At 37.7% G+C, this 26,207-nt stretch overlaps 1 protein-coding gene across 1 annotated transcript in view; it reads right to left on the bottom strand.

Annotated features, from left to right (window-relative positions):
- The window catches only part of nadka (NAD kinase a), a 114,541-nt gene that overhangs the window by 46,312 nt on the left and 42,022 nt on the right, over positions 1-26,207 (bottom strand). Inside the window, 3 exon segments of the mRNA XM_016510289.1 lie at positions 1,634-1,755; positions 3,136-3,238; positions 24,767-24,852. Coding sequence (XP_016365775.1) covers positions 1,634-1,755; positions 3,136-3,238; positions 24,767-24,852 — 311 coding nt within the window.

Genomic DNA, 26,207 nt, shown 5'->3' with positions numbered 1-26,207 from the left:
CGAAGTGGTGATGGGCCGCCTGGACCAAAAAATGCCAGGGCCGATTTTTTGTCCCAGTCCAGCCCTGACCATGACCTGAGGGTACCTACACAGTTTTGGCACAGTGAGATATGAAAAATGACTATTTTTGCTAATAACTTCTAAACGGTTTGGCCAAAAATCACAAGACTGGACTCTTTTGAATTTTGTCGTAAAATTCTATATTTTACGAACGCATTGGCATATCGTCATGAAACTCGGTATGTGTCTTCGGGACCATGCCATGGAGGTACTCAAAAAGCAAAATTGTCATTTGACTGTTTTTGTTAGATTCCTTGGATTATGCCATGAACATTATAATACAATGCAATATTATGAACATTGATACCAATTATGCCATAATCACCTGAAATTTCTGTCCGCCATTTTAATTTACTTTGAAACCCTACTTGTTTTAATTCCTCCTGGACCGTTGGTCCAATTTTCACCAAATTTGACTGAGATTATCTTCAGACCATGCTGGCAAAAAGTGATAGATTTCGTGTTGATAGGCGAAACGGTTTTCATTTACCACATTAAGAAATTTGCCAAACTGCATCTGTTTATCAAAAGTGATAAACCATTAGATCATATTACTAATGATTGAATATATGATTTTTCTGGCATTTTGAGTAAAATCACCTTAAAATGTCTTTAATTATTCATTGCATTTGATCTGATCCTCCCTGCCATGCTTGCTCCTCATTCTGCCTCTGCTGTGCCTGGCCCCTTAATTGATGCTTGCAGCTATATTTATTATTATTATTATTATTATTTGTAATCATAACCATTATTGTTTAAAGCATTAACAAATTTGATGGCATGATGCCAAATTTGAGGCTGTATCTCTGCAATGCTTTGGAAACAAAATTCCTGAGCTCATGCTCAGTCAAATGCATACAATAGTTTCAATTTCTGCCATTTTGAAGTTTTGGAAAAACCTACTTTTTGAAACTCGTCTTAGACGGCTCCTCTGATTTTCACCAAAATTGGCTCAGATCATCATGAGGCTATGCTGGCAAAAAGTTATGGAATTCAAGTTTAATTCATTTAGTGCATCAAATCGTAAGCGCATGCCAAAATGGACATTAGGCTGTGTATACACAAAACTTTGGGTGTATCATTAAAGGTTGCACAGTTTCGGCACAACACCACCAATAGATTAAAAAAACGGATATTTTTGCTTAATGCATGATTACTCTAGCAAATATTAATCACAGCAACAGAATGCATCCATTTAGTTGGGGGGGGGGGGTTCTCCGCCATCTTTCCCAATTACATTATCTGTGACTTTACTTGTGAACCAAGTTGTAAACCTTAAATCTTCCTCAGTATTCAGTGCATTTCCAATGCTCTGCAAAACTTACAGTAAGAGAGTGGTATCACCACTAAATTTAAATAGTTTGCTAAATGGCTCATGTGTCTGCCTAACGAAAGGGCAATAAAAATTAAACACATTATTGAAATCCAATATGTAATCCAAGTCCAGACTGAACAGTTACTGTAATGAGATTACTGAAACGAAAATGAAATGAAAAAACAAAAACAAAACAAAACCTGTAATTACAAAAAAAAAAAAAAAGTCAACAATGAGCAATAAGGCTCTGGTACTCACTTGATACTGCATAGTTTTGTCTCCATTAGTGACTAAACTGATTTCCTCCACAGATCCCTTCTCTCTATTTTCTTTCACTACCTTCACTTCTAGACGACTGCGTAGAATTATCGCGGCATTTCCTACAAAAAGAACAACAAATACTGCATTAAATCTCTACATACACACTCTTTACAAACCATTACAAATATACTGCATTATACTGCATGAAAACATGAACTGAAAAGTTAAAGGGGTCATCGGATGTGACATGCACTTTTACAAGTTGTTTGAACTGAATTGTGTGTTGGCAATGTGTGTACACAACCACCCTATAATGATAAAAATGATTTTTTATCTACTAAAATCATTACCCCTTTCTCAAATCAAGCCGTTCTCAGCTTCTTGTCTGTGTGGCGTCACATGGACGAAGGCCGCTCCCACAATTGTTGATTGACAGTAGCGTTTCAGCACAGACTGGACTGGTGTCTTACCTTAGACCCGCCCTGAGTGAGCTGTCATCAGTTCACCATTGTTTCGACGCTGGAACAGATGAAGACAAGAATGTCTCCTAAGCGATTGAGGTGTTTTGTTGTTGGATGTAATAATGAACATAGCAGTCATCATTTACTCCCGACATCTGAGCCGCAGAAGACGCAGTGGATTACGTTTGTTTCTGAAGGGAATGCACCTCCTGATCTGCCTAAATGCTTTTATGTTCGTGCGAATCATTCATGATCCAGCCTCACCTACAGAAGAAGCGAGTTTAAGATTTTTTATGAATCTTTGCAAATCGCCTTTCCTAATAACATGCTAGTTAGCAAGTTTCACGATGAATAAGGTTTACTGTCTCTCAGAGAGCGGCTCAGAAGAGAGGGGTGGGGTGAGCAGAGCTCATTTGCATTTAAAGCGGCATGCAAGAAAACGGCTTGCTCTGAAAAGAGCTGTTTTTGGCAAGGTAAAAAGGGTATTGTTTTACACTACCAATGTAGTCTTTTCATTAAGACCCTAAAGAATCATATCAACTTGTGGAAAATGGGCATCCGATGACCCCTTTAAGACAAGCAAACAGTACTGGCATATTATTAGGAATAATATATATATATATTTTCATTGAATTAATTATATTTTTATATAAATTAACATTTCTCTTCACAAATTCAATATCCTGGATACAAGGTAAATAGCTGCAAAATGCTGCTGCCTACTTTTTGAAATAGCCTTTGGGCTGCCTTGTGTCAACTGTCTAGGTAGGCAACTAGCTAGATTTTGAAATACAACTACAGTTTTCATGAAAAGACATATCTGCCCTTTACCTCACTATCTGTGACCCAAGAGCAATAACATTCTTATAAATTGATACTTCCAAACACAATACAGCTGCAGAGGTGTAAAGATTTATCAAATAAACCAGATGGAACAGTCCAATATTTCAGACCCTTTTGACAACCTGGAACATGAGGAAAGTGTTACAAATATAAACTGTGAAAAATCAGATGTCCTCTCACAGTGTAATGACTTACCTTCTATAACCTGGGTGACCTGAGATTGGTATGTGTCGAAGTTAAATGGTGTAAGAAAGCCCAGAGAACCCAAATGGAAGGCCATGACAGGAGACACACTCTCCTATATCATACAAACACACATATACATTTAGGCTTTTAAAGATTGTTCACATGGAAAACAATCTGAAGCAACAAAGCTACTAGAAGTCATTCAATTTCAAATAGAGGTTGCAATTTCTGGCAACATAAATGACATGAGGTGAGCATGCCCAATGCTGTGATTAAGTGAGAAAAAGTTAATTTTATGCAAATGAGCAGTGACTAGGGCTACAAAATACATTGACAATAAAGATAACAAACAGTGAAAATCTTGATGTGTTAAAGGTTTCTACTTTTTTTTGAAAAACAAAAGTGTTGCGTTTATAATTTTGTTCAGTGTACATAATTGTATTTTGTATTTTTTGCAAAATACATAATTGTTGAGCACATAAATGCATAGTAAACTAGATGCATTTCAATTAGTTGATAAGACTACAGTGTCAGTAACGTCAACCTGTCCTAATTAATGAGTTTCAAGCAGTCTGAACCTCAGATTTTATTTTACTTCTATGGTGGTGCATGAGGAACATGAAGAAACAAAGGTAACAGTTCTCTGAGTTTACAGCACAAGCTCACTGACTGAGTTCTGAACTCTAGGCACTGTAAATATAAGTTTTACTGTGCAGTGCAGACAGCTTTATTATAATAGAAATATTCACAGAAGTGTAGAACTCTGCAGACAGACTATCTATAGCTTGGGGGGGAATGGGGGGTGGTCATCATGTGAATGAGACACAACATCTGTGCTCCGAAGGCCTACTCCGGAGATCAGAGGGGAGAAAACCATCAAGGAACACAATGGACATCACTTAGTATAGCAGTATATATAGGGGTACAACTATTACAATTATTTTGAGTACAAAGTAGTCATGTAACATGGCACATTCCTCAAAATGCACTGCTGAACTGCTGTCATCTGAAATGGCATTTGGTGAAGCTGACAAGCAGAATCAGTCATAAGCATGTTGAATAACAAATGTTTGGTAGCACAAAGCCCAAATCAAAAGCACACACCGTCCAGTCTGCTGCCGAGCTCCTCAGAGTCCAGAGTGGTAGACAGAAATCTAAAAAAATCGAAAGAGATCGTACAGCAAGCTTTTGGATTTTACACAACTCCCTACATGCAACTCCCTCAAGAGAAACACTGCATGAAGGTGAACCTATGAAAGGGAAACATGGGTAACAACACAGAGATTGCTCGTTTTTGGTTGGACAGGTAAGGAAATAATAATTATTTACACCAGGGGTCTTCCAACCTTGCTCCTGGAGAGCTGCCTTCCTGCAGACTTCAGGTTCGGCCAAATCAAACACACATGAACCTGCTACTAAAGGTGTTTAGAGTTACTTGGAAATTACAGGCAGGTATGTTGGACCAGGCTTAACACTGAAGTCTGCAGGAAAGTAGCTCTCCAAGAGCAGGGTTGGAGCTCTCTGATTTACACCATTCTTTGAACTAGCAAGACAACCTTTTAAAGCTCTGTGTAAAGTTAGTTAATTTTAAACAGTGCCTTCAGATGCAGCTAGAAAAAACATGAAAATCCTGTTGTGATAGGAATACATTATGCATCTGGACAAATGCCAGGATATAAAGTTATTTCCCATGACCATAATTAAGTTGTCTTGAGAAAGCCAACTTACTGATCTGCTATTTAAGCTTATTATTATTAGTGGTGCTTGCCAAAGGCAAAGCATCACTATTGTTCTCTTGCATAATTAAGTTGGCTTGAAAAAGCCAAATTACAGATATTCTATTTAAGCTTCTTATTGGTGGTGCTTGCCAAAGGCAAAGCATCACTATTGTTCTCTTGCATACTTCTTCTTCTTCTGGACAAAACTTCGGCACTCTACTCCTCCCGCACGGTTTATCCATGAATGAGGTGTCAAACTTACTGGCTCATTGAGGAGAGGTGTGCTATATCTTTTCTAAGCGATCAGACCTACGATGTTCCCACAGTGGGTGAAAAGTCTGGCAAAAAAGTCCCATAGACTTTACATTGCGACCAACTTTGCCGGGCCATAGCTCCGAGCGAGAATTTCATAGAAACATGTGGGTCACCACATTTGAAGAGGCTGGCAATCTGTGCGAGAACATATCCCCCACATTGGGGTATAAGTTGTACCCCTGGGGTGCAAGAGCCTCCCAAAATTGCCCCATAGACATACTATGGTGAGGGACTCCCCATAAAACAGCATCTGAGCACACATTTTTACTACTATGGTAATTTACATGGGAATTCTGCATTGAATATAACTGGATCACAATGTCATAGAGATATAGGGGTTGGCTCATTTTACTCAGGCAACCAATCAGACTCTCAGGATCATTGTGAAGCTGTCAAGCCACTCCCTAGCAACCATTTAGAGCACCCTAGCTACTGATCCTATTGACTGCCATTATAAAAGGCCAGATGGATATCTTTAGATCACAGTATCATAGAGACATGGGGGTGGGTTTGTTTGACTCGGGGCAGCAAACAGCCAATCACGAATCACCATCGACACTTCCTAGCCACCCACTAGCAACCACTGCCAAGCACCCTAGCAACCCAAACCCAAAGAGGCATATCTTCAAATCTGAATTTCATAGAGGAATGGGGGTTGGTTTATATCATTCATACTGGCAAGCAGCCTTTGGAGTATCATCATTGGCAGCTATCAAGCCACTCCCTAGCAACCAAACAGAGTACCCTAGCAACCATTTAGCAAGACCTATATCTTTGCATCAGAATATCGTATAGACATAGGAGTTGGTTCTTTTGACTCATGTTAGCAAATAGGACTCCCAACATGTCACACATGCTAGCAGTAAATAGCTACATGTTAATAGTGGTTAGCTAAGTGTTAAAACATGCAAAAAGTGTAGGTAATTGCTGAAACATGATTAAATCAATCCAAAATGTGCTGGCATCATGCTAACAATATGCTACATTGTGTTAGCATTGCCTAGTTAAGTCCTAAAAATGCTAAAAACATGCTATGCCATGCTAGGATCGTATACCTATGTGCTAAGGCATGCTAACATCATGATAATGACACATTAACTGTATTAGCATTATGGTAAACATTTTCATGGATATCATGTTTTAACATGATAATGACATTTTAACCGGGTAACACTTTATAATAACTTTCAATAATAAATCATTAACAAACATTATATAATGCTTAACAGATCATTAGTTAATATAAATTCAGCTAGAAATGTGAGATAACATGCTTGCTAATGTTTACTAGTGTACTTATTAAACAAAATTTCATTTTAACAACATTTTAATGATGTTGGCATGTTGCTAGCATAATCTTAATCATGTTAACATCTTATGTTAACAATGTTCACAATTTACATGTTGTTAATATGATGCTAACACAATTAGGGTTAGTTTGCATGCCTAAAGCCGAGTTTTGCAACGGCAAGCACCACTCACATTTTCTTCATAAAATGTACATATTTAGTTATTATTCTTCTTCTGAGACTAAAATTTTCAAACGCTACTCCTCCTAGAGCTTTCAAGCTACAACCACCAAACTCGGGTCAGATCTTCAGACTGTTCTGACTTATGGTTTTCATAAAACTGAAGATTAAAAATAATAAAGATCCCATAGACTTACATTGAGGGAATATTCTGATGAACCAAGACTATTCAAACTCCAAAGGTACGTTCCATTCGACCGTAAGTGGACTGCGAAGTGGACTTCACAGGGTATTCCACCATCTTAAATGAGATTCCAATGGGAAAGGAGCGAACATGTTCAGTTCGATGGGCACTGGGACCATAGGGAATAAGGGAACATCGATACATCACTTCACAGGAAATGGAGAGGGAAAATCTCCCAAGTGTCATTGCACACCGCGTCACCAGTCAGAACTAACGATGGAAAAGAGCCGTTGAAAGAGTTTTTTAAAGGCTCTGCAATAGAAGGGTTTGATATTCATAAATTGTGTTATTATACAAACTAGAGTATTTACGAATGGTTATAGTGATGAATGTTACATTTGCATATTGTTTTGTATGAATAGGTAAAACTAAGTAAAACCAGCGAAAAGCAGCTGAGGCTCTGTCATTTTATTTACTTTATTTACCTCAGGAGTTTACTATCAGGCTGCGCGTGGGAAAGAAAGCACAAGATGAGACCATTACAATCTGTTAATAGTCAATTATACCTGCAATAGTCATACAAGTATAATAAACATATACATTTTGACTTTATTTATTAGACACAAAATTGTATATGTATGTTATATGTATTTAAATTTGAAAGTAAAATAAATTACATTATTAATTTATGCTATATCATAATCGGCGTGATCCCATAGTTGCCTTTCTTTGATGATGTTCCAGGGCATTCCAAAATGAGTGATTATTGTCAGCGAAGTCCACTTCAATGAATATCCCGTACTTAGCGAGTAGGAAGCAGTGAACACTGTGTAGGGACCCTGTCAATTGGAACGCACCTCAATCACAGAATCACTAATGTGTAAACTCAGCGCATCACTGCAGCTGCCGTTAGAAGTCTCGGTTGCTATAGAAACAGTCAGCGTTCTGAGACGTGCGCTCAAGACTGCGCATGCACACTGGCTGGTCTAGCCTGAAAAATAAGCTTTTTTTAATGCTATCTGAGCAACAAAAAAAAACAACATTTATGAGACAGTTGTTGTCAGATTTCATTGGTGAATTAAAATATAAAATTTTGTAACAGTTCCAGTAAAATGTTACCTGTCGTCTCTGCTCAATGTAAGTTGTATGTCTGCTCAATGTAAGCTAGTCATTATTAGGTATATTTCTCTAGGCCAGAGAGTAAAAGGAAGGGGGAAGTGTGAGTAAAATATACGGTGGTGGTGAGGGGGGAGATCGCGTTTTCGGAGAATGGCGTCGGCGTGGGCAGATACTTCGGATGGCGACAATGATCAAGACATGGATTTTCAGGAAGTAAGATACAATAAAAGGAAAAAAAAGACCAGCATGAGTGATGGATCTGATTGTGAGCAAACAATTAATAAAGTAAGACATACGAGAATTGAAGCTGATAAAGAGGTTGAAGAAAGAGAAATCAAAGTGATAATTACTTTTGCTAAGCAGTCAGAACAACAAACTCATCCTGTTAAACTGTCAAAAGCAATTGAGAAAGAGATAGGGATAGTGAAAGCTGTATCTTGTCTTAGCAATGGAAGAATAATGATTAAATGCAAGGATGAACAACAGAAGCATAACATTCTGAAAATGAAAACCCTGGCAGGAGGAAGGATAGCATGCACAGAAATAGGCAATAAAGTTCGAGGGGTTATTTCAGGAGTACCTCTTAATGTAAATATGGATGATATTAAAGGAAGTCTGAGTGGAGGAACAGTGATCTCTGCTAGAAGATTGCAGATGTGGAAAGACAATAAAAGATGTGAAAGCATGAGCGTAATGATTCAGTTTGAAGGAAGTACTCTGCCGATAAGAGTGAAGCTAGGATTTGTAAGCTTCTTGGTACGAGAGTTCATACCTCCACCTTTGAGATGTTTCAAATGCCAACGAATGGGACATACTGCAAATCTTTGTAAAGGGAAAATGCGATGTGCAAAATGCGGGGGAGAACATGAATATGGCAAGTGTGAGGAGGGTGTAGAGATTAAATGCTGTAATTGTGGGGGAGGATGTCCTGTGCAACAAGAAGCTCGTGAAGTACAAAAAATAAAAACAGTGCAAAATTTAACGTATGCAGAAGCTACACGTAAGGTAAAAGCCAAAGGTATAGTTGAAACAAAGAGAACTAATGTGCAAGGAATCAGGGTGAAATCCTATACACAGAAAGGAGTAAATCCTGAGAGGAATGAATCAGATCTACATACGATGATGAATAAAATTGACTTTGTGGCATTCATTTGTGCGGTGGTAAATGGCACTTCACAAGTGGAAAGGAAATCGGACAAGTTAAAGATTATCGTAGAATGTGCTAACAAATTTCTCAAGTTAACAGGAGTTACAGCAGAGGAGGTCCATGGGATTTTGAAAGCAAAGGAAGGAACTGCTGCTTTGGATACGACTCAGAGTAATAATAAATAGTTGTATAATATCTTTCCTACTACTACATTGGAATGCCAGGAGCTTAATAGCAAATGGGCAAGAATTTAAAAAACATATCACAGAAATGGAAAAGGCACCAGACATCATGTGTATTCAGGAGACATGGTTAAATAGCTCCTTGGATTTTAAGATCAATGGATATGTAGTAGAGAGGAAAGATAGAGAAACTGGAAGAGGTGGAGGGTGTGCAACATTTATTAAAGAAGGCATAGCATATAAGAGAATATACAAAAGTAATAATGTAGAATGTGTAAGTATAGAAGTAATGGGAATACATGAAGAAATTAGAATTACAAATTTTTATAATCCATGCAAAGAAATAAGTAATACTGTATTAGAAGAAGTGATGGGTGATACACGGAGTAAAATTATTATATGTGGGGATTTTAATGCACATAATGATTTATGGGGTAGTAAAAATACAGACAATAATGGGATAGTTAGAAGAATTTATAGAACTTGCACTTGCTTGTATGTTTGAATGATGGGAAACCAACAAGAATGGATATAATTAAAGGTGGCATGTCATGTTTAGATCTCACAATAACATCAGCTGCCTTAGCCGGTAAGTGTACTTGGACTGTACATGAAGATAATTTGGGCAGTGATCATTGGCCTGTAGTTTGTGAGATTCAGAGTGCAGTCCAAAGGCAAAACTTTAATCAGTGTGCAAGATGGGGATTTAAGCAGGCAAAATGGAAGGAATTTTATGTGTTGTGTGAAGAAAATTTCAAAAATATGAAGTTGGAAGGGAATATTGAGGAGAAATATAATAAGGTAGTAGGAGAAATAATTTCTGCAGCAAATCAATCTATACCGTTAATAAGAGGTGAATCAGATCTACATATTATGATGAATAAAATTGACTTTGTGGCATTCATTTGTGCGGTGGTAAATGGCACTTCACAAGTGGAAAGGAAATCGGACAAGTTAAAGATTGTCGTAGAATGTGCTAACAAATTTCTCAAGTTAACAGGAGTTACAGCAGAGGAGGTCCATGGGATTTTGAAAGCAAAGGAAGGAACTGCTGCTTTGGATACGACTCAGAGTAACATATTAGTTGTATAATGTCTTTCCTACTACTACATTGGAATGCCATGAGCTTAATAGCAAATGGGCAATAATTTAAAAAACATATCACAGAAATGGAATAGGCACCAGCCATCATGTGTATTCAGGAGACATGGTTAATTAGCTCCTTGGATTTTAAGATCAGTGGATATGTAGTAGAGAGGAAAGATAGAGAAACTGGAAGAGGTGGAGGCGCCTCTCCTCGGGAGACCGGTCTCTTCCCCGTGCATGCACGCTGGTGTCCTCGTGGGTCCAGGAAGGGTGCGTAGGGGGACTCCCGTGCCGCCAGAGTCGGGAGCTACCGGACCTGTGGTCCGGACGAGAACCGCACCCGTTACACGGCCGTCTGGCCAGGATGCCGGGCCGTCTAATCCCTTCAAGCGCCGTGGGCAGAGAGAAGGACGAAGCCGCTGAAAGAAGCCGCAGCCCCTCGTGCCCCAGACCGGAGAGGCGCCCCTTACCTGGACCCTTCCTTCCTGACCACTGCCCTTCCCTGCACGAACCCCGCAGCACGACGAGGACACCAGATCCCCTGTTTTATTTTGGACACTTGATTCCCCTTTTTCCTGGACACTTTGTTTATATTTTGTTCATAAAAGCCTCTCCGAGGCCTGACAACACACCCACTGTGTCTGTCGTTTGGTCGTCCCGCCACAGATGGAAAACCAACAAGAATGTATATAATTAAAGGTGGCATGTCATGTTTAGATCTCACAATAACATCAGCTGCCTTAGCCGGTAAGTGTACTTGGAGTGTACATGAAGATAATTTGGGCAGTGATCATTGGCCTGTAGTTTGTGAGATTCAGAGTGCAGTCCAAAGGCAAAACTTTAATCAGTGTGTAAGATGGGGATTTAAGCAGGCAAAATGGAAGGAATTTTATGTGCTGTGTGAAGAAAATGTCAAAAATAATAAGTTGGAAGAGAATATTGAGGAGAAATATAATAAGGTAGTAGGAGAAATCATTTCTGCAGCAAATAAATCTATACCGTTAATAAGAGGTAATGGAAAGAAAAAGAAAAGTGTACCGTGGTGGTCTGAAGAGTGCACAGTGGCAATTAGAGAGGAATAAGGCATTCCGGATTTTAAAAAGGTTAATAATAACTCAAGATACAGTTGTAGAATATCAGCAGAAAAGGGCAGCTGCAGAAGGGTAATTAAAAGTGCAAAAAGAAAGGCTTGGCAGGAATTCTGTAACACAGTTGGGAGAGAGACTGGAATGCATGTGGTATGGAGAATGATTAGGAAAATGAATGGTATTAATAATTATAAACAGATCCCTGTAATTGAAGAGGAAGGGAAAATAGCCAGAACGAATAAAGAAAAGACAGAAGTCTTGCTAAAGTTCATAGTATTGAAAACTTGAATGATAAGTTCTTAAAAAGAAGACAAGAGTTAAGTAAAATATATGAGAATGTTCGTATGAAAAAACAAGGAGTTGATAGTAATATGGATGAGGATTTTAATTCTTTTGAGTTAAAAATAGCCATTAACAATTCAAAGAATACAACACCAGGGAGAGACATGATCAGTTACAGTATGTTCAAAAATGTACCAGAAGTAGCCGTTAAAGCATTATTGGATTTATATAATCATAAATGGAATGAAGGCACCTTACCCAAAGATGGGAAAAGTGCAATAGTGATACCAGTAGTGAAACCAGGTAAAGATGCATCAAAATCTAATAGTTCTAGGCCAATTGCTCTTACATCTACATTATGCAAGGTAATGGAGAAAATTATAGTAAGAAGCTTGAATTAATTTTTGGAGAAAAAAGAAATATTATCATCAGCTCAGAGTGGTTTTAGGAAGAAGAGATCTAGAATGGATGCTCTGATTTATTTGAAAATGATGTTAAAAAAGCTCTAATAATGAAAGAATTTCTTGTTGCTGTTTTCTTTGACATTGGAAAGGCATATGACACTTTATGGAGGGAGGGACTGTTAATTAAACTGAATAAAATCGGAATGGGGGGAGAATGATCTTGCTAAAGTTCATAGTATTGAAAACTTGAATGATAAGTTCTTAAAAAGAAAACAAGAGTTATGTAAAATATATGAGAATGCTCGTATGAAAAAACAAAGAGTTGATAGTAATATGGATGAGGATTTTAATTCTTTTGAGTTAAAAATAGCCATTAACAATTCAAAGAATACAACGCCAGGGAGAGACATGATCAGTTACAGTATGTTAAAAAATTTACCAGAAGTAGCCGTTAAAGCATTAATGGATTTATATAATCATATATGGAATGAAGGCACCTTACCCAAAGATTGGAAAAGTGCAATAGTGATACCAGTAGTGAAACCAGGTAAAGATGCATCAAAATCTAATAGTTATAGGCCAATTGCTCTTACATCTACATTATGCAAGGTCATGGAGAAAATGATAGTAAGAAGGTTGAATTATTTTTTGGAGAAAAAAGAAATATTATCATCAGCTCAGAGTGGTTTCAGGAAGAAGAGATCTACAATGGATGCTCTGATATTATTTGAAAATGATGTTAAAAAAGCTCTAATAATGAAAGAATTTCTTGTTGCTGTTTTCTTTGACATTGAAAAGGCATATGACACTTTATGGAGGGAGGGACTGTTAATTAAGTTAAACAAAATCGGAATAGTGGGGAGAATGTATAATTGGATATTAGATTTTTTGTTTGAGCGTACATTCCAGGTAAGAATAGGTGAAGAAATGTCAGCATCGTATGATCTCCACTCCACAAGGAAGTGTAATCAGTCCAATTGAGTAATGATTAATGATATATTTGAAAGAGTTAAACCAAGCATTGGGAAGGCATTATATGCAGATGATGGTGCAGTATGGAGAAGAGGTAGGAATTTAGGAAATGTAGTTAAAGGAATACAAGAATCAATAAATGAAGTTGAAAGGTGGTCAGTAGATTGGGGATTGAAGTTTTCAGTATCAAAGACTCAATATATGGTTTTTACAAAGAAAAAGAAAAAGGAACAAATTACTCTGAAATTATATGAACAATTGTTAGAAAGAGTGACAGAGTTCAAATATCTTGGATTAATCTTTGATGAAAAATTAACTTGGAAGAGACATATTAAGAAAATTTAAAACAAATGCAAAGGAGTAATAAATTGCATGACTTCAATAGCTACGAATGGGGAGCAAGGAAAAGTGCACTGTTACATGTATATCAAGCCTTAATACGGTCTAGTATAGACTATGGGTGTGCAGTGTATGGTGCTGCGGCAAAATCAGAATTAAAGAAACTGGACAACATACAATCCAGAGCACTTAGAATCTGCTGTGGAGCAATAAGATCAACTCCTCTAGATGCCATCAGGGTCGAAATGGGGGAGATGCCATTAGATTTAAGAAGAGAAAAGCTTGGGATGATGTATTGGGTTAATTTACAGGGTAGTAATAAGAGTCATCGTACACGCACAATTTTAAATGATTGTTGGGAATATAAAAAGAATGGAGGGAATAGTTTTGGTTGGAAGTATGAACAGTGGATCAAGGATTGTGGTCTGGAGAATGAAGAAATCTGTCCCAACATGCCATTAAATGGGGTATCGGTATGGAATATTCCTGAACCCATTGTTGAAATGAGATTGTTGCAGGCCCGGGAAAAAGCAGAAGAAAGCTATACTAATAGTTATGAAATCAATGTTTTTATGAGAGAAAATTTTTATTGTTGGGTACCGGCACATATCGGGATAGTAGGAAATGAAACAGCGCATAAGGTAGCAAAAGAAGCTTTAAAAAGGAGCTGAACACGCAGCGCCAGCTGAAGCTTGGGCTCTGATCCTCTGGGGTGGGTGGGGCATTACAATATATATATATATATATATTTCTTCAGTACAGATTCATCACCCATGTGCGCAAGATATACAGTAGGTGGCGGTAATACTCCTAAGGAGTGAACGGCCATTGAACAAAAAGAAGAAGAAGAAGAACAGTAAAATATACCTGTTAGTTGGGAATGTTGTGCTCTTTCCATGCTTTAATCTGGTAAACCCTTGTTGAGGAACATTTATGTTCTACATCTCAATGTGAGTTAATTTGTTTGTTTTTATCCTTATCCGAGGTTTTAAAGTGGGAAATGTATTTTACTTGCTGAACCTCATGTTGTATTGTTTGTTTTGTTCTGTTCAGAGGGTTTTTTGTATCTACTTGATGTTGAGGACATCTCTTCTGGTTCAAGATTTTGATTAGTTATTTTCTTCAACTTGGGATTGTATCTGAACTCCTTTACGAACTGCTACCTTTCTGTGGATTAACCTTTGTTGGATGAACTTGAATGTCATTTTTTTTTTTACATCATAACATCTACAATGGTGTGATGAATTAAGGACATTTATGGTAGATCTGGACTTTAATATTGGGTGGACATTTACAAGGTTTTGCTTCCAAATGTGAAAATATTGATAACATAACTCTGCTTTATGTAATTTTGTTAAGACTTTTGTGGTGTTCTGAAATTGTATACTTTTTTGACAAGGGAAATATAATGTGGTATTAAGTGGTGATTGAGCAATCGCATAGCAACACCTTAACAACCGTCCCAAGTATCCTAGCAACTGCATTGCAGTTCACTCCCCCCACCCACAATCCCTGCCGGTACGAGACTCGAACCCACAACCTTTGGGTTACGAGTCCGACTCTCTAACCATTAGGCCACAACTTCCCTACATAGCAACACCTTAGCAACCGCCATGGGTACCCTAGCAACTACTTAACAACACCCTAGCAACCACCCTGGGTACCATAGGAACTGCATAGCAACCACTCCGAGTACCTTAGCAACTGCTCCGGTTACCCTAGCAACCGCATAGCAACACCCTAGCAACCACCCAGAATACCTTAGCTACTGCACAGAAACATCCTTTAGTACCTCTGCAACTCTGACAGACTGTTTTTCAGCAACATGTTAACATCATGCTAATCATGCCAGAAACATGCTAGCATGTTAGCATGCTAATCATTCCAGAAATCTATCTATCTATCTATCTATCTATCTATCTGGCTTTTAAAACTACTAAATTAACTTTTTAGTACTGTTTCAAACTGAAAATCTTCAAACTTCAAGCTTTTAAAACTACTTCAAACTTTCTGGTTAGGCTTTTTCAAGCCAACTTAAAGTTTGTCTTCAAACTTTTTTTTAATCTAGTTAGCTAATTTACTGCTGTCATGATCACTAGAAAGTGCATACAAGCATTCACTTTTAATGCCTTTAAAACATTCAAACTTTATGCTTTAAAACTACTTTAAACTACTTTTAAAAAGTATTTCAAATCTTTCTGGCCTGGATTTCTCGAGCCAACTTCAAAGTTTGTCTTGACAAACGTTTTTATCTAGTAATTCTCATGAGACTAAAATTTCTTAATGCTACTCCTTGTAGAGTTTTCAAGCTACAACCACCAAACTCAGCCCAGATCTTCAGACTGTTCTGACTTGGGCTGCTATATCTTTTTAGACTGATCCATCTTATGATTTTCAAAAAACTGAAGAATAAAAATCATAAAAATCCCATAGACTTACACTGACGGAATGTTCAAATGAGCCAAGAATATTAAAACTTCAACTGTCATAATTCAAACGTAAACTCCCAGAATCCCTTGAGACTCAATCTGAATGGATTAGTTTGCATTATAACACCTCCCTGTTGAAAAAAAACAGCATATGCTGATTAGGTATGTTTTGAAGCATGGCTGCTGGTTTGAGCTGGTTTAAGCTGGTCCTTAGCTAGTCATGAGCTGGTTTAAGCTGGTCATGTGCTGGTCCTAAGCAACTAGCTCCTGCTCAGGACCAGCTTAAACCAGCTCAAAACAGCAGCCATGCTTCAAAACATACCTAAACATAGGTATACCTAAACATAGGCAAAACATACCTAACCAGCATATGCTGGTTTTTTCAACAGGGCTAGTCCTATTATGCAAAGCTCACTAATCTATTTCACAAGCCAAGCCTACCAGCCAGCAGCCATATCGCCCTGCAGCCCAAGACTGGTTGCCCACTGAAGCTAAGCAGGGTTGAGCCTGGTCAGTACCTGGATGGGAGACCTCCTGGGAAAACTAGGTTGCTGCTGGAAGAGGTGTTAGTGAGGCCAAGCAGGGGGTGCTCACCCTGTGGTCTGTGTGGGTCCTAACGCCCCAGTATAGTGACGGGGACACTATACTGTCAAAAAGCACCGTCCTTCGGATGAGACGTTAAACCGAGGTCCTGACTCTCTGTGGTCATTAAAAATCCCAGGATGTCTTTCGAAAAGAGTAGAGGTGTGACCTCGGCATCCTGGCCAAATTTGCCCATTGGCCTCTGATCATCATGGCCTCCTAACAATCCCCATATCTACTGATTGGCTTCATCACTTTGTCTCCTGTCCACCAGTAAGCTGGTGTGTGGTGGGCGTTCTGGCGCACTATGGCTGCCGTCGCATCATCCAGGTGGATGGTGGACGAGGAGATACCCCCTCACAATGTAGAGCGCTTTGAGTGCTTAGGAAAACAGAAAAGTGCTATATAAATGTAATGAATTATTATTATTATTATTATTATTATTATTACCAACTAGCCTAAGACATGCTATCAATGTACTAATTCATGCTAGCAACATGCTACTCATGGTATCAATGTGCTAAAACATGCTAGCAATGTATTAAATCATGCTAAAACATGCTATCAGTGTGGTAAATCATGCTTAGCAATAAGCTATATCATGTTAAAACATGCTAGCAATGTGTTATATCATGCAAACAACATGCCAATCATGCTAGTAATATGCTAACAACATGCTAATAGTGCTAGAAACAGGCTAAACTACATGTTAATCATGCTAGCAACATGCTAGCAAAATCTATCTATCTATCTGGCTTTTTCATTCATACAGTTGGGGTTACTGTGCTAAAGAATCCAACCTCATCATACACCCTGTATCTGACATTCAGCCAGAGCAGTGGCGTAGCCACGAGTGTGCCAGGGTGTGCCGGTGCCTAAAAATACACCTAAAAATAGATGCAGAATAATATTTTGGTAACACTTATTTCGATAGTCCACTTTAGACATTCTATTAACAGTAAGTAACTTTGCAACTACATGTCAACTAGCAGTTAGTAGAGTATTAGTAGACTGTCTGCTTAATATCTTCTAACACTTTCTTTGTCAACTTATTCTACTAACCCTAAACCTACCCTAAGTCTACTCTGAGAGTTAGTAGACATGTAGATGCAGATTAATGAGAATTAGTTGACATGTAGTTGACATGTAGTTACAAAGTTACTTATAGTTAGTAGAATGTCTAAAGTGGACTATCGAAATAAAGTGTAACCAGTATTTTTATAGTATTAAAACATTTTTTTTTCTAAACTTGGCCTTAGGTTGTTTACTTACAATATTTGTAAATTTAAAATGTAATTTAAATTTTAAATGATTTTCATTAAAAAATAAAATAAAATATCTGCTGACATTCGGACTGCCAACCAATCCGCAAACAGCCGCTGACAGTGACGTGTGACCCCAGCATCTTGGGAGACGATTGCCGCGCATTATAAACAGTACAAAGAGTAGAGAATCTTTGACTAAACCTTGCCCAGCTAGCAATATGTCGCAGAGCTCCCTGCTTAAATTCTTTAGTAAAAAACCTCGGTTTAATGGATAGCCGGATGTTTCTCCCTCCCCTGGCCCGGCATCAACAGGTAGGGTTCCATTGGCTACAATACGGAATCGTCCCGTATTTAAGGCATCAAAGAAGTGTTCCGTGTTAAAGCTATATGGAACGCAGTTTGTCCCGTATTCGCAGGCATATGCTGTAAGATCACCAGACCATACGAATAACAAATTCTCAATAAGTGATCATTCTTTTTGGTCAAATCATTGTTTCATTTGCAACCATAGCCTTTCCAAGCGGAATCCTCTGCCGGCTGGTCCCTTGCGCTTCACAGCGAGCGGGACTCAGTTCACTTCACTGTCCATGTTTTGATTTTGGCAAATCAGTTTGGGCGAATGCAAGCAACGTGATTATTGATCATGTGCACAACATCCAGCTAACTTAGGCAAGAAAACATGCAATCTACCTGAGGAAAGAAGTCTTTCGTAAGTTAATGTTAAAAAGAGAGAAAAAAATACACATTTTTAAAATTTTAACTTCGAGCGTATTCTTAAACGTAGACCTCATTATTGAAGCACAAATTCAAGCACCAAAAGCAGCCTACTCTCTCTAAGTTCTCTTTAATTAAAAAAATAATGCATTTTCATTCATTCATATGGTTACAGGCACTATTAAAGGTACTGTGTTATGACTATATTGTTGGCGATCCTGAGTGTATTATATTTTATATAGTTTTATGGTTATGTGGGGAGCCTGAGTATAGTTTTACACATCAGCCCAGTCTATTCTGTTACCGTTAGTAATACGCAGAGTTGGTTTTTTTGCACATTAATCTGACAATAAAAATGGCACATCCAGTTCTTCTGATGCACACCCAGAGTCTCTTTTCTGGCTACGCTAGTGAGCCAGAGTAACATCAAATGTAATTTATTATGTTATTATGAGCACATAAACCATTACATTTAAATTTATATAAACAATAATTTATTGCCTGCTTTATTACAGAGTTTCTGTAAATAAAATCTGACCTGTAATGAGCCTGATTTATATATATATATATTTATACTACGGACTACGTAGTACACAGGAATTACTGCAATCTCACGTGCTCGCACACGCACACTACGGTCACGCAGTTTGCACAAAAAGGTGTTGTCAGCGCTGCCCTGACGATTTTATCAGTTAGCCTATATAGTGTAGCAACTTAAAGGCTACACATGACATTTCTCACTAGCGAGGTAATAAAAGCGCTGTTTAACCGTACCGTTACCAAAACGTGACGTGTAATTCACTAGCGAGGTAATAAAAGCGCTGTTTAACCGTACCGTTACCAAAACGTGACGTGTAAACTCTGCTGATCACGGATTGGCCGGAGAGAATCATCACTACCTGCGTCACTGAACTTGCGACACAAACACAAAAGAACCGCTAAGATTTAGGGAAGGATCCAAGATGGCGTCCTGCTAAGTCTGCTTTATATGCTTATATAGTGCTCCGCTGACAAATCTGCTTTTAACAGCTAAACTACGCTATATATAATCATGCTGCACGTATTAGAACCTACATTTATTTTACTGTGAAGTTACCTCTCAAAACTTTGAAAATGAAATCAGCAGCAGATAAAAGGAAAGCTACGCTTCTCCCGGGGATAAACTTTTATGTACACCGTTTCTCGAGAGCCCGGGTAAGCCGCCTTCAAAGAAAGGCAGGGCAGAGGATGATTCTGTGATTTCCACGCTCTCTCAGCTAATAAATAACCGATCGGATGCCCTGGAGAAAATGGTGGGTGATAATGCTCTGAAAATTGAAGGTCTAAAGAAAACTGTTGACTATATCTGTGCCGAGCTTAATGACGTTAAGGGGAAGGTTGGCCATGTTGAAGCTAGATTGAGCTCTGAGGAAAAGAAGATGGAGTTCTGTGAGACAAGGATTGCAGACTTAGAGCGTTACTCGCGTCGCTGGAATTTACGCCTGCAAGGAGTGCCGGAGAAAGAAGGTGAAGATATCAGAGCTGAATCCATTCGTATTTGTGTTGCCACTTTTCCAGAGGGAAGCAAAATTCTACCGGATAAGATTGACACTGTTCATCGCATTGGGAAGAGGCCTTTGAATACCTCAAGGCCGCGAGCCGTCATTATTCAGTTTTCCTCCCGGGTGGCGAGAGACGGGGTGTGGCGAGCGGCGAAATCATCTGAGTTTCTGCGTGTGAACGGTCTTCGGTTTACTGAGGACCTTACTGCTTTCGACCGAGAAAGGAGGCTCTTACTATGGCCGGCTGTGGAAAAGGCACGTAAGGAGGGGAAAAGAGCTTACTTTGTTGGTTACCGTGCTTTCATTGAAGGTTCTGAAATTAACCCTCCATGAACTGTTCATACTTTCAAGTGAGGTTCAGTGAGCTATTTTATTTTGTGAAGAACACTGTTGGCTGTAAACTTTTTTTGACATGGCCTTTTTGTCAGCTACCTTTGCGTTTTCAACCAGTAAGCTTCGGTAAGCTTTATTATTTTCTGTTAATAGTTAAGGGTTCTTATTCTATGTCTATTTTTGTTATTTCACTCAATGCCAGGGGTCTTGGAGACATTACTAAATCAGACGTTCCTCTTGTTGATAGCAGAGGAGCGGATCCAGCGAGAGCTTCATGGGGCGTGGCGGAATGAAAAAGTTTTTTTTAGGAGACGTGGTAGTAGAGGCGGCGCAACTACAACGACATGTGAATAATCCCGCCCACTCTAAAGCGGTACTGAACTGCAGTGGAAACGCAAACCGTGCCGAGCTGAACCGAACCGTGCCGTGCCGTGCCGTACTGAGCCGTACCGAGCCGAGTCGTACCACGCAGTGGAAAAGCGCCAGAGAGACGCTGCTGTCAGAACACTGTTGAGGGGCGCACAGAGGTAGCCTAATTCACACAAGCTCTCTCGCTCTCTTTCTCTTTCTCTGTCTCTCTCGCTCTCTTTCTAATAACTGCATTAGAATGCTATCAACTTTAAATATATCATCTGATCGATGTCTTGAGGTGTGGTAACCGTAGTATAAGCGGAATAATTGACTCTGGGCCGTTGAATTATTAGAAAAATAATGCACACCTGAGGTGTAACGGCCACGACGCAAATTTTTTTAATAATTCAACGGCCCGTCGTCAATTATTCCTTACACACACACACACACACACATAAATAAAGAAATAAAATAAAAACTAAAATAAAAAATATGTTTGTGCAGAATTGAATGACAATTTTGATAATATGATTTTGATCATTTTCTTTCTAGTAAAGGCACAAAATATTAAATGTCACTAATACTTACTGAGTAAAACACTATTTTGTACAAGGGGGTCAAAATGACAATATTTACCCGAGATTTGGTGCCAAATTACAGGTATTTTCTGTGGCCAAAAACCAAATGTGGGTCACTTTGCATTCAGGTGATACTTTTTTTCTTTATAGAAGAATGTCTAATGAACAAATAATGTTTAAACTAGAAATGTATCTGTTTCCCCTCTAACAAAACAATTGCATAGAACATACCTGTCTGAGTTTCAAAAATATTATTTTTCAAAAGTTTCTGTGTCTGTAACTCAAGAAGTATTAATGATATCTCAATATCCTTTTAGATTCTGGTTCTTAGCAAACATTTCTTTTTGTATGTTATTTTAAATCATAAATCATACAGTCACTGCTGGAAAGGGTTCAAATATGCAAAAGATGCTGGAAAACTGAAGAATCTGCAGGAGCTGGAGGATTTTTCAGAAGAACAGTGCTCAGTTTAACTGTTCAGAACAAACAAGGGACTCATGAACAAGCATCACAAAACAAAAAAAACAAAACAGTCGTGGATCATCCAGGTAACCACACACAGTATTAAGAACCAAGGGTTCCCAAACATTTGAATGGGGCAATCCCACATATATAGGGATCTCAACACGACCACTGAAAATATGTAAAATTCAACAATTTGGACATGGAGCCACACTAAAATCCCCATATCTGTGAGCTTGAACCACTGGGCCTTAAAAATTTACATACCAACAGAAAAGGTTCTTAGGAACCAGAATATAAAAGAATATAAAAAATTCATTAATACTTATAGGCACACATACTTTGTAAAAAGAATATTCATGGCACTCAGACAAATATGTTCTATGCAATTGCTATGATAGAGGGCAAAAAGATACATTTCTAGTTTCAACATGATTTGTTTTTCAGACATTCTTCTTTAAATGTTTCAGCTAAATGCAAAGTTGACCCACATTTGGTTCTTGACCACTGCAAATCACCGTCTTGGAATTATAAGGTTCTATCTGCATTCCGAGTGGTTTTGAGATATTGAGCTTCAAAGATTTTGCATTCCATATAGCAAAAGTGATATGGGGAACAAATCTCTTTCATACATGAAAATGACAGAGACCCTAAATGTATTCTAAATGTACAATATCAAAATCCTCTCAAATTTGTAAATGGGGATTTTTGGAACAGGTCAAATGCAGATAGAACCTTCTAATTCTAATTTTTTTCCGCTTGGAATTATAAGGTTCTACCTTGCAAAACATTAATTGAAGCAACAGTTTTCAATAAATACTAACAGTCTACTTATAATTAGTTTTAAAATATAAAATTAGTGTTGTAACAATGTGTCGATATGTATGAGAAAGGTAAATTGAATGCTTTTTATGAAATTTATTTCATATTTTTAGAACATATAAGACATTTTAAGACTTTAAACTGCAAGAAAACACAATGCTTTAGCAAAGTTGTTTAACCCTTAAATGCATGAATGTTGCACCAATCATTACATATCGGGCGTGCAATACATGCAATAGTGTAAAACTCTCCTGATATGTTAATAACAATTACAAAGGAATAAAATAAAGCATATTCCGTTACCTTTTTAAACTGGGAAGGGTTCAATTTGAGCAGATGATTTTACCATCACTGTCATCGTCAGAGTGCACTTATTCATCATCTGGCTCATATTCGCGATCTCAACCATATTCTCAAAACTATTGTTTTCAACGTCTTCAAAAACAAAATTTTGATCGCTATTCACCACTTCCACCATCAAATGACTGTGACACTTATATTTCATTGCATACAGTAATTGCTCTGCAGTAAAGCCATTCAAATAGTTCAATTTTTGCCGATGATATTTTGTTTTATGCCTGTGGTATTATGTGAGTGAAACATCACGTCGTCATTGTGTATGAAACAGTGACACTCTGAGGAATAAAGGTGAATTGCTTTTATTGAGTCACCAGATATTTAATTATTGTTGCGCAGAAAAAATATACTTGCACTATTACATAGGCCTACCTCTGGTCGCTAGCGACCCTATACACTTTTTACAAAAATAAAAAATCAGAAAACAGACATTCTTTTATCATTTTTTATTATCTCTTCTTTAAGAGATAATAAACATTGAGAAATGTTTCAATGACTATATATTAAAATATTTAACATTTGAAATTGAAATATTTAACATTCAATCTTTCCTGCTGTCACGGAGCAGTCCAGCGACATGACAAAGAAAGTTGATCCTGATTGGTCCTCGTGTACATTCGAAGTGCTGATTGGCTCACAGATAGAACCTTATAGAACCAAGTTAGAGTTCGACTTTGTAGAAAGAACATTTTTGTTTTCTAAATAAAAAGTCCCAAAATGTACAGAACTTAAAAAAAACATCACATAATGTAAATAAGTTGTCACAGAATAAGAATATGTGAATAACTCAATTTTGACAAAAATGTCAGATAGAACCAAGGCGACAAAATTTGTACAATTTAAATGTGTTACATTTATTAATGGGGCCACATTAACATCCCCACATCTCTGTAAATGAATCATATATGGCCTTAAAAATGAAGATACCAAAAGAAAATCTTATTAAGAACTAAATATCCAAAGGGATATTAAGTATAAATTGAAATAGGCTTGGGAAGTTTTGGATTTGGTTAGAGTGTGTTACACCCATACTTGAGCAAACAAAATCATTGTCAACACAGCTACTTGCCAATATGCACACAATTGTTTGTCAGCGTTTTCTAGAAAAGCGAGAATTTTTTTTCAGCATTATTGCAGTTTATTATTAATGACATGACAGTTGAAGGTCTAACAGCTTGCATCCACACTAATGCACAGTTCTATTTTGACATATCAGATGTTTTAACCTCTCTGTTTACAATCGGCAAGCCACAAGAATTCTTCAGAGGACACACAAGTGCACATGAGCAACTGAAAGCAGCTGTCTGTCAGTCAGTGATTTTCGTATATCAAATACATGCTGAATTCCAAACTGCATAAATGATGACTTTGTAAGGCATTTACTTAGGCAACATAAGGCAAAACACTAAAACATCGAGACCATACATAGTATGAGCAAAACACTGAGCAAAATCCAGGGTTTTCCACAGTTACATATCTGTATAATAAAGCTTGATAGCATTTGCCATAGTAATTCACTTTGAACTTTACAAATTGTATCAAAGTTTGGATACTTTACTCACACAAGTCATCAAGTAACTGCGGATGCATAGAAAAACCTGAGAATTTTATTTTGTTTCTATTATCATGGGATATTGAAGGCACAAATCTTGTTTTAGCAAGTTTACCACTCCCACCCTCACCGACCAAAAGCTATAGCTTTTCAAAGGCTATGTCAAGTAATGCAGCCCACTCATAACGTTAGAGCTGGAACCTCCAGCAATAAAATGAGTGAGTGTGAACGAATAATAATACAAAAATGTAACAAAACATTTTATAATGTTATTTCTATTTCTTTGACAGTGCACTTTGATTTGAACTATTCTGTCAGTATTAAATCAGTTTAGAAAAGATTTTCAAACCTGGAAGAGAGAAGAAGCATACAGCAAAGTCCCATCTCCTCCCAAACAAATGATGAAGTCGACACAATTGGAAATATCATCATAATCTATGAAACATGTCAAGAGGTTGCACATCAATTTTACACATTTTATCTTAACTCAGGAACACTGGTTAAAGTTTTTAAGTCCTAAACAGTTTTTATAGTCACTGCAATAAACACAACTATTAAAAAAGGTTCAAACATTCACTGATGCTCCAGAAGGAAACATGATGCATAAAAAACTTTTGAACAGAATGATGTCGTTGAAATTTTTCTTATTTTCTTGAACTATTTTAAATTTTTTTTCATTTAGTACTGCCCTATCGGAAGCAATACATGTTTCCCGGAAGACAAGTTAAGTACAATTTACCTTGATCTTCTCTTAATGCATCGTATTTCCTTCTGGAGCATCAGTGAATGTTTGCACCTTTTTTAATAGTTGTGTTTGAGTCCCTCAATTGTCCTCAGTGTGAAAAGATGGACCTCAAAATCATACAGTCACTGCTGAAAGGGGTTCAAATATGCAAAAGATGCTGGAAAACTGAAGAATTTGCAGGAGCTGGAGGATTTTTCTGAAGAACAGTGCTCAGTTTAACTGTTCAGAACAAACAAGGGACTCATGAACAACCATCACAAAACAAAAAAAAATCTATCGTGGATCATCCAAGTAACCACACACAGTATTAAGAACCAAGGGTTCCCAAACTTTTGAATAGGGTTATTTTAATAATTTCAGCTATTTTTTCTTGTGGACTAAATGTAAACATATTTTATGTAAAATATCTTACTCAGGACAGTACTAAATAAAAAATAACATGCATGTTGTATGATCTATCTTATTTTGTTACAATTATTAAAAAAGGGGTTCCCAAACTTTTGCATGCCACTGTATATCACTGTCTGCCTACAGTAATCTGGGAAAGCTTTCCACAAGATTTTGGAGTGTTTCTCTGGGAATTTTTGCCCATTCATTCAGTAGAGCATTTGTGATTTCAGGCACTGACAGGGCCGGACTGGGACGCAATTTCAGGCCGGGAAATCTCACACTCATCCAGGCCACACAGAAAAAAGGGGCCAAAATTGTACCTTTTGGGGTACAACAGCTTGACACCGTAGCAGTACACCATACATATTAGTACCTTAAGAGTAGTAATTCGTACCCTTAAGGTACTAATTTGTAGGCCTACCTATTAGGGGTAAAAAGGAACAAATATGTCCTTTTAAGGGTCCTGTTCCAGTGGCAAGCTGCATGTTGTACCCCAAAAGGTGCAATTTTGGCCCCTTATTTCATGTATATAGCCTATACATCCACAACAATTTCTGAAACCAGACAACCCTATTATTTAAATGGTCATCACATAAAAAAAGGTCTAAATCATTAGTCTGGGGCCGTGGAAAATAATTAAAGGTTCTCTCTTGCA

This window comes from Sinocyclocheilus rhinocerous, unplaced genomic scaffold (assembly GCF_001515625.1).
Source record: "Sinocyclocheilus rhinocerous isolate Xijiao unplaced genomic scaffold, SAMN03320098_v1.1 scaffold385, whole genome shotgun sequence".
Taxonomy (NCBI): Eukaryota; Metazoa; Chordata; class Actinopteri; order Cypriniformes; family Cyprinidae; genus Sinocyclocheilus; species Sinocyclocheilus rhinocerous.
Note: the sequence above shows the minus strand (reverse complement) of the source record. Positions and strands in the feature narration are given on the sequence as shown.